The sequence below is a fragment of the Epinephelus fuscoguttatus genome, linkage group LG16, assembly GCF_011397635.1.
Source record: "Epinephelus fuscoguttatus linkage group LG16, E.fuscoguttatus.final_Chr_v1".
Taxonomy (NCBI): Eukaryota; Metazoa; Chordata; class Actinopteri; order Perciformes; family Serranidae; genus Epinephelus; species Epinephelus fuscoguttatus.
Window position 1 is genome coordinate 28,344,106 of NC_064767.1, and position 9,893 is coordinate 28,353,998.

General features: G+C 40.6%; 1 protein-coding gene across 1 annotated transcript in view; it reads left to right on the top strand.

The window, feature by feature from the left end:
• klhdc3 (kelch domain containing 3) overlaps positions 1-9,893 on the top strand; it is a 32,893-nt gene extending 23,000 nt beyond the window's left edge. The window contains exons 9-11 of the mRNA XM_049600444.1: positions 1,168-1,241; positions 2,671-2,749; positions 6,104-9,893. Of these exons, the coding sequence (XP_049456401.1) occupies positions 1,168-1,241; positions 2,671-2,749; positions 6,104-6,170 (220 nt within the window). The 3' untranslated portion in view covers positions 6,171-9,893. The remainder of the gene's footprint in view (positions 1-1,167; positions 1,242-2,670; positions 2,750-6,103) is intronic.

A 9,893-nucleotide genomic window follows, 5' to 3' on the forward strand; every position in this document is an offset into this window, starting at 1 on the left:
GAGAGAGTTTTTTGTGTGTTCACCAAGAGGGTGGTTTGGGGCAGGAGTGAAGAGAGAAGAAGACCAAAGGGAAAGAGAAGTGAAATAAATGTAATTCCAGGCATTTCAAAACAAGTGGCTCCTGCTAGATTGCTTCAACAGTACTGAAGTGGTGTCTGATGGAGTCTTTGGTTGGACACATGCCAGTCACTTGCCATTCCATGCATAGCAGATAACATCTTGTGAAGCTATGTTCAAAGACCAAACCTGGCAACAAAGTCTCTCAGTTATTCTCCATGATAGATATTTATAGACACTAAAGTGCTTGGTGAATGCACCTGTCTGGCTGAAACTGTCCTCTGGGTAGTGTAAAACTGTAAAGTGCATTTTTATCTACTAATCTGGACAGGTCTCCTGGTGCACTGTTGTTACAGATATAAAGCAATGATGTGCATCGAGTATATTTACAGGAATATACTAACTGCCTTGTGAGAATAAATCATCCATAAGATATAAGTTGAACTCCCACAGGCTGTTACTTTGACTTGTGTTTTTTATTGTATCCTTCCAAGAAGCCAGGGTTTGCATTTTAATTGACTGATAATTGATACACAGACTATGACTGAAGTGAGTACGCTTTCTAAGCTGTGGTGCACCAGGTGTGTCACAGGTGTGTGTGTCAAGCCATGGCAGGAAACAGATGTGCAGTGATATCAACGGCTGCACAGGTCTGGGAGACTATCAGCACGGGCCAGCCTGCCGTCTCACTGCAGTGCTCCACTTCCTGTGGGCTTAAATCATGCCAGCCCATGATAAAAAGAGCAGAGCACTGAGTTGAAAGCACTGGTATTTTGAGAATAACCTGTGGCTCCCTGATTATAAACCTTAGTGATTAAAGAAAGATGGTAAGAGGATGGATGGCAAGGTAAATAATTTGGAGTCTGTTGGTAACTAATTGTTGAGAATTCCAGGAAAAACCAGGGGAAAAACAATGACATTTCCCCATTAAACAGTTGAGTAGCAAATACAACCTTGGCAAGTTTTGTGGCTCATTATAACAGACAGGAAGTTTAAGGAGTTACGGTTGTCCTCCTGGAAAGGTCTCAAGCTTTGACCACTTGTAAGTTGTCAGTTTCAATATATTTTTGTTCACAGTTCTTACAGAAACTGTGTTTGTTCTCTTCACAGCCCCTGTCCAGAGCAAGGAATGGGTGATGAATTTAACCTCATGGATCATTCAGACCTGTATATCTTAGACTTCAGTAAGTATCCTTGTCAATATCCACGTCTCTTTTGTTAGCTTAAAGGCACATTTCACACCAAAAATACATGCATGTAATGCTACTTTGTCACTGACCTAAAGGGATAGTTCACCCCAAACCAAGAATGCATTTGTTCCTCTTACCTGTAGGGCTATTTATCAGTCTAGATTATTTTGGTGTGAGTTGCCAAATGTTAGACATATTTACTATAGAGATGTCTGCCTTCTCTCCAGTATAGTGGTACTAAATGGTACTTGGCTCGTGATGCTCAAAGCTGCAAAAAATGCATGTGAAAAACTCAACATCAGTGTCTTTTTCCAGAAATCATGAGCACCGCTGAGCTAGCTAATGTTACAGCTCAGCTCAGAAGGAGACCATTAATATGAGCCTCTCGTCCAAGAGTCAATGAACGCCTCCTTGTGCGGGGTAATACAGTTGGCAGGTGTAGTTTGGCAGAAAGAAAATAGTTCCTACATTAAAGTCTTCGCAGCAAGGTCTGTGGTTTATCTTGAGTAACAGGGTTGTGATCTCTGGGTAGAGGCATTGCTGTTGAGTTTTTAAAATGCATTTTTTGGTGCTTTGAGTGCCATCTAGTTCCATTATATTAGAGAGAAGGCAGACATCTCTATGGTCGATATCTCCTACACTCGGCAACTCACACCAGAACAATCCAGACTGATAAGCAGCACTACAGGTAGGAGGAAATATGTATTTTTGATTTGGGGTGAACTTCCCCTTTAAAAAGGTATCTAAGTATTTTAGACCACCTTAAATAAGACTGAAGTAGCTATCTTGTGGTCATCTTGATAAATGTTTAAGAACCAATACCTTCTCTACTCCACTGCTTTATTTCCCACCTTGCCTTTTATGTCTGGCCTTGGCCCTGCTTTATGATATCACATGGGACACTTCCGTCTCATTCACTACCAAATATAGCCATTTCCTGGTTGCACTGGGGTAGCCTGCAATGCTGTCAGGTCACAGTTTGTGTAGGTGGGTTTACACAGGGACCGTATGGGACTGGCAGTACCCAGTGGCATCCCCTGTGGCATATGCCTCCACGTGCCAGTCGCGCGTGCCTTCACACTGTTTACCACTGAACATATGGTGGAGCAGCTATGACGGTGATAATACTTGGGATGAAGTTTGTGATAAAATGATTTGTGTACTTAGATGATTTAATACTGGAATCATAATGATCTGCTTGTCCTCATGAACACTGTTCGTTTCAGCTGTTTTTCTGGGCTATGGTACGAACAGAACATGATGATTTTTCCACCACGGAGATGAAATCAAATCCCTTTCATCTACAGATTCTTAAATCTAAACTGCCTGGATCCATTTTGAATTCCCACAGCTGAAATGGATATTCTGGATATGATTAGTGTCTCTGATCAGCCTATGACTCATTACACTCTCTTCTTTTCAGGCCCTAATTTGAAGACGTTATGCAAAATAGCTGTTATTCAGTACAGTCTGGAGCAGTCAGGACTCCCACATGATATCAGGTCAGACAAGCATCCTCTTCTCAAACATTAGCGCTATTTGCTCATAGAATTGACATATTGTTGTTCATGCTGTTTGTAGTATGCTCGTCATTGTTGCCACCACTGTCTCTCTCAATAACGAGGCTGTTCGTCAAAGAGGCAAATTATGACTCATTATCCTCATTTAACCAGCAGTAGGTCTTATTCAGGCTTTTGTCTGACTTTACTTTAAGACCCTACATGGAAAATTTGTGTGTAATTATATCATCAACTCATTGCATTAAGGTTTGTGTGCGGAAAAAAACAGACGATCATGATGAAACTAAAAATGTTAAAGGCAAATCTTCTTGGCTATCACAGTCCAGCTGACAAAACCCAATTCACTGAGTACAGTCTCAATGTGGTTCTCAATTAATTTTGTGCCATTGAAAAATGATTTTTATCCTTACCAAATTTCAAATTTAGCATCTTTGGACTTTGCAGTGCCTGTATTTTTTTATGAACTGATAAAAAAAAATGCCAAACACAGAAGTTCTGAACCAGTAGAACACAAAGTGAATTAACAGCTTTGCAACATTTCACATCTCCAGATCCCCAAATCACTGCTGCTTAATCAAACAAAAAAATGCTAGAAAAAATAATCTCTCAGTTAACCTGCTACGTTGGACAGCTGGTTGTTGAATTATCTATTAATTATGTTTTGTTGTGTAGTTAATGACAGCCATGGTTCTGTTTCATCACCGCCAGACAGGATGTAACAGTAGTTGTCAACATTGCTGCAATTCTACTGTCTTTTACTCAGCACTTCCTCTCGCTGGCTGCTTGAGTTGGGGGTGTGTAGAAGAGCTCAGCTTTTCCTGTGACTGGATACAGACATGCACATGCACACACACTAAGATCATGTTAAACATGGAGGTCTTAGAAATGACAAAAATATGAATACCAGTTTTATCTGCTTTATTTCTTTTACATTAAATAGAATAAATACAACTACAGCCACACAACAACTTCCTTTCTGTAAAGCCAGTGAAGTAATAGAATAAATAATGAATGCAAAGAATGATTTTCTCAATTGCAAGCAGGTAGGAATTTAACATGTAGCACCTTTTGAGATTTTTAAAAACACTGCAGCATAACTATAAAGAAAAAGTTGCTTAAAGAAACAAGTGTGATAATTTAATTATACATGATTTTGACAACTTTTAAAATTATTTTGACACGACATGCAAGAGAGACGCAAAAAATTTGAGAGCCCCACTTTGATTTGTTGTGACATTGTAATCACAGGGTTGGCAAGTTGTAATAACCGCGTCAAAGCTAAAAACATAAAATAGAACCCATGAAAGCAAAATACATGTCCAAAAATATTATGTTTTCAGTAATTACTGCCTGCCAGCCTTATCCTTCCCAGTGATACAGACCATAATATTTTGCTTCATAGGGAATAATATTCACACAGCCATTCCATTTCAGGCCTATAACCTCTTCTCAAATAACCTTAATGAATAGACTCATTAGACAAGTGCATCTGGAATGGAGGGGTTGCACTAATGTGATTTTCTTTTTTACACATGAACCCCATGGAACGTGATACTAATTACTCCTCTCAGCCGCTCATTTCTCTCACACTGTCACTGCCACCTTGCACACTCCCCACTTTGCAGTTGTGTTTCTAACCCTTGGAGGGTTTCCAGCGGGGTCACAAGACTCTGGTTAACTCCCTTTGCCCCTCACTGGCATCCCCAGCTCCAATGCCACTCTCACCTCTTAAACACACACGCGCGCAACGAAAAAACGAACAAAGCAATTGAGAGGGAGTGAGTGTGAAACCAGAGCCAGTGATAACAATCTGGGGCTCAACCTCTGACCTGTCAGCAGGTCAGCGCTAGACCCTGTTGTCAGCCCCTGCTCCTGGTTCTCGTGTTACAGCAGGGCCTTCTCTCATCCTCGTCCACATCGTTGCCCTTCACTCGGACGGGGGGGTGAGAGCAAATGTCACACAGTTGCTTGATTAACTGTCATCGCAGTAGATTTCAAGCATTGTGGATATTTCACACCATATAAATGTGTTTTCTAGTTGAATTGAATAAAAGATTATGAGGCGAAGACATCAGCTGTGCCTAAAATCTTATAGTCAGCAGTACGTTCCAAACAAAATCAGTATATATGCTCACAGTGCAAGATTCTACAGCAATCCCTATGTAATTGTATTTTGTTTGCAGCATACTGGGTTGTTGAGGCCTTTTTTAAGACTGCCAGCCCAAATCTGTTATTAGACAGACATTTTGACATGTCATAGTATGGAAAAGCACAGGTGAATTTAGGTCCTGGTATGGTGCATGCTGGCTCACTGGTAAAGCTTACTGGCACACTTAATGGAACTGAGCTGTCATGTTAATGTTATCAGTTTCACCTGTGCTTTTCCTACTATGACAAGTCAAAATATCTGCTGTGAAAAAGGTCCATTGTCTCCAGATTGATTTTAGAGTCTGGACAGCAAAAAAAAAAATACATGAAATGATTTTTGCAAGTGTGCTCCAAACCACACTAGGAGGTGGATGAAATGCCATTCCAGTCAAATTTCTACAGATGCATCTCTGTCTGGCCGCTCAAATTGGATTTCAGAATATCTTTGAACATAATACACAATGATGATATCAAAACCAGAGTGATAGAAGCGCTGACGCCAAAATAAATTGTTTGGAGGACAAAATGACGGACCTCCATTTCTCATGCGTCCGTGTTGGAAAGCCGTGTCACTAGCATTGCAATGTAGTTACTGACTTCATTACCACAGAAGCCCATGTAGATAGGTTGGTGAGGTGGACAGACAAATCCGATCTGATCACTTGCAGACAACAGTGCGGACAGTCTGTCTTCAAGATCTGATTTTAAAAATCTGATTCTGAAGGCAATCCTGAAACTCCTGAAGATTAAGGGTGTTATCGCACTTAACCTGCGATCTCTATTTTTGCTTTCTATGTATGCAAGATCACTTGGTAACCATGGTAACACATACGTACCTAAGCACAAGTGCAAGAATTTTCCCTGATCCATCAGAAAGTGAAAGACACTTAAACCGGAGGTGTGATGTGTTTGTCTCCTACCCTGTCTATTGTAGCAGCTCCTGAATAAAGAATGAGTGAAATGATGAAACGTAGAGGCCACACAGTAACTATCCTCCCAAAATATTATGCTACAAAATGCCCATTTCTATTTGTTGGTCACTGTTTATGGTATGGTATTTATGGTCCAGTTACAGTGTAGACTAATTATGAACACAAAGCAGACCATAACTTTTTTCTTTGGTCTGAACCAGTTCTGTGAAGTTATCCTGAGATTCTTGCCTCTGAATGTCCCTGTTGTTCACTCCAGGTGGGAACTGGCAGCCATGACCACCAACAGCAACATCAGCAGGCCCATCTTCTCCTCCCACGGCTGAGGCTGCTGAATGTGAAACAGTAGCGGGACTTCTTGCTCTGTTTCAGGACATCAAGCTTTTATCTTTCTAATCAGCTGAGCTCCGGCGGACTGCTTTTGTAGAGTTTGGATCTGTACGGGATTTATTTTCCACATTCTCTAAGTGAAAACTCATTACTGACCAAAATATCCTGCGTATGATTTCCTCGGGCACCACGAGCGCTCGCTCATGTCTGAGGATATTTTAACCCTTGGGACACTGGTTACTCGTGACAGAAATTGTTGACACCTGTTCACCTTTTTTGTCTTTTTTTCTAGCCTCTCTAGAAATCCAATCAGCCTATGATAATCATAGACTTCTAATCTTAAGCACAGGAAGAGACAAGAACTTCAGCCAAAGGTCTTGAGAGCTAACCTCTTTGTTGAGAACGTCGTCCTGATGTCACACTCAACAGATCTCCCCCAAGAGACACGTGAACCGTGTGTTCCACATAGAGACTAAGATGGTCGTGAGTTTGTATATCTTGCAGCTCTAACTTGGTCATAAAACCAATGTAAACTATGACGCCCATTTGCGGGAAATGAAGTTTATTACACCGTATATGGAGTGGATGAGGCTAACTTATTACTTTAGTGTTGATTGCAAGGTGAGAGAGTATTGGGTACAACATTTTGGGGTGTTATGCTTGTGAAAGGTTCTGTTTGACTGGCTTTCAATGCTCAAACTTTTTTTCCCTATTTCATCATAACTTGGTGAGCACCTTTCTCCTTGTAAGTGTCTCAAAGTTGATTTTGCAGGGCGACTGAAGCAAGCCTTGTAAAACTAATCAAGTCCATCTACCTCCCTCAATAGCATGTATCATTCAGTCTTTAATAAGACTTCCATACATTAGACATTTTCTTTCCCCCGAAAAAAAAAAAAAGCCTTTTCACAGGGAAGTTTGTAATTGTGGTTGTCTGTTGTATTCTTCCAAGAAAGGCTGTCCTATCACGGGAAGAGTGCGACTCACCTGCCACCCCACCCCTCACCCTGCAGTTTGTTTTTCAGTGCCAAATGTAGAAAGGAATCATGATGCAAATATATACTGTGTATGTGTGTAAGCACGTGGTCCCGTCTACACGTAATCCTAGTCCACCTGCTTCAGTTTGCCTGTTGTTGTAGAGGGAGATGATCACTAATATGCATAATGTAATGGTTCCACTTACAGACAATCCTACAGTGACCAGAGACTCTCCTCGTGACCTGTGCTTATTCACAGCGCGGTGAAAAACCAGGACAGGGTGCACGTGTGTTTGTGTACAACTACGAGCAAAGCTGAACCTGAGCAGATGTTATAAATGCATAAGGGCTGTTATTAGATTACACACTCGCCACACAGCTGGAAAATGACTCTGGATTAGTCAAATTGGGGATGTTTATTCAGGTTGTGTGTTTGTATTCTGATTACAAATTTTAGAACAAAAGTTTGAAAACACAAGAGCGGTGGTGGTGGTCTTTTTTAAAGCTTTTATCTCCATCCACGAGTTAAAGGAAAAGGCTGGTGATATTCTGCATTTTTGATTAAGTCAACATAGTGAACATAAAAAGACCAAAACCTACAATGTGTTAGTCTGTCTCTCAACACTACCCTACCAACTTTTGGTGAATTAATTTGCAAAAACAGCTGGGCGCTGTAGTTTTGAACAGCTGTGCTGCGTTCACATGGAATCAGGCAGACGGTAGACGGCACATGGATAACACCTTTTAGGATGGCACGGGAAAAACAAACAGTCCAACAAGATGGCAGGGCGGCAAAGAAGTAAAAAAAAAAATTAACTTTGAACAGCAGTGCCATCTACCATTATCAATACCAGCATCACTTCATTTAACTGTCCTGCTCTCATTCACTAAAATGATATTCGGTTTTCCATTTACCGTCTCCCTGATTGCATGTGAACGCATTACTTAAACATGAGTAAATAAAGCTTCTTCTTTGGGACTTTTTTTCAGACGAGCAATTGCTGCACTTAGAAGTACTCACAGCAGCAGGAAAGTGTGACGCTGTGGCTCATTTATGTGTTTTTAATAGTTTTCGGACAATGAAAGTTTAGGAGTAAGATTTATTTTGGGACTTTGGATACACCGACAATACTTGTTAGAACAATTAATTGTTCTTTTTGGTCTTTTTTTGAGAGATTAGTTGACAAAAGGAAAAAAAAAAATCTGAATATCACCAGACTTATCTTGTGAATATGACATGCCATCTAAATGAATAACTTGGTGAGGATGAATATACAGGCAAAATGATTTTATTTATACTGCCTATTTATTTTGATGTGAATAGGAACTGTGTTACCACATACTTGTGAGCTGCATCAGTGTTTTTCAGTCCTGGTCTTTGGGACCGTGTGCGCTGCCGTTTTGTGTTCACCCAGATAGGTGAATTGAATCTGTATCAGTCAGTCTCTGATTAGCTAGTCAGGATTAAACCCCGCAGGGCTCTGGGTTGCAAACATCAGGACTGGATGACACTGACCTAACATGGTAAATGTTTACAAATCTGTGTAATTTCATGTAAAGCAGTGTAAACAATCTTAAATGCAGGTTGAAGTCACCAGAAAACTGCACTAAAGCCAATCGTGGCATGGCAGGCCTTACAGAGAGGAGACGTGTCGATGCTGCTTTTTGCCTAAGTAGAGTTCAAGAGTTTGAGACGTTCGCCTGCCCAAACCAAGTCTGAATTTTCTTTATAGACCGGTGGTGCCAATGTGACTCAGTCTTATGCCCTGTACACTGCACATGCACGTGGACATATCACACACTTGATATTCCTCTGTACCCCTGGACTATACAACAGCTGATGCAGTGAAACCACAGGGAAGCTAATCGTGTGTTCACGGGGGAAAAAAAAAAAGGAAAAAAAAAAACTACTGGTGAACAAATCAAACTGTTTATGTGACACCAAATGGCCGCAGGCAAAACTGATGATGTTTATTTCTTTTTTTTCTAACGTGTGGTGTGGAAGTCATTTTTATTTTAGGATTTTGGTCCTTATGCGTGTGAAGATTGTGGGTGATGGTATTTTCAGTCAAGAACTTTTCAGGCTTATGACATTAAGTAAGTTAATGACAATGTAGACACTATGGTCGAAAATAAAATACCTGCACAACACGTTTCCTCAGTGATGGTCGCTCACTTGCCTCCAACAAGGCGATGCTAATGACGAGTGATTTTTGCCCACATATATTGGCGATACATTTTTAATGGCAGTGATGTAACACTGCAGTTTCTGAGGCTCCCCTGCTGTTTCTCATTTAACTTTGTGAGAGGGTTTCAACAAATAGTTGATCAAACTCGGCAGCAGGGAGACTCTTGCTTATCAAAAAGCTGCTTCTGTTGAGAAAAGTGCATCATCAGATCACAGCGCACACTCATTATAACGCATTCAGAGTGAGCAGTAATTATTTCCCAAGCAGAAGTACGCGAGTGGACTGATTTCATGCCAAGAAATGTGTTCTATCTTTAGGGCTTACAGTATGTGGTTGAATAATTCATAAACAACAAAGAATGCTTGGGGGAAAAAAAACAGAACAAAGTATGGAGTGCATTTGAGTTTATTTTACAACTGTGCAGGCTCCCTATGCTTATCGTTTTTATTTTATTTTATATTTGACACATTTTTCAGAGGGGACTGTCAAGGTTGGTCAGGACTTCCTGTGCAATATGCTTTATTACTGTATCAATAATAAATCTGAGACAATTTGA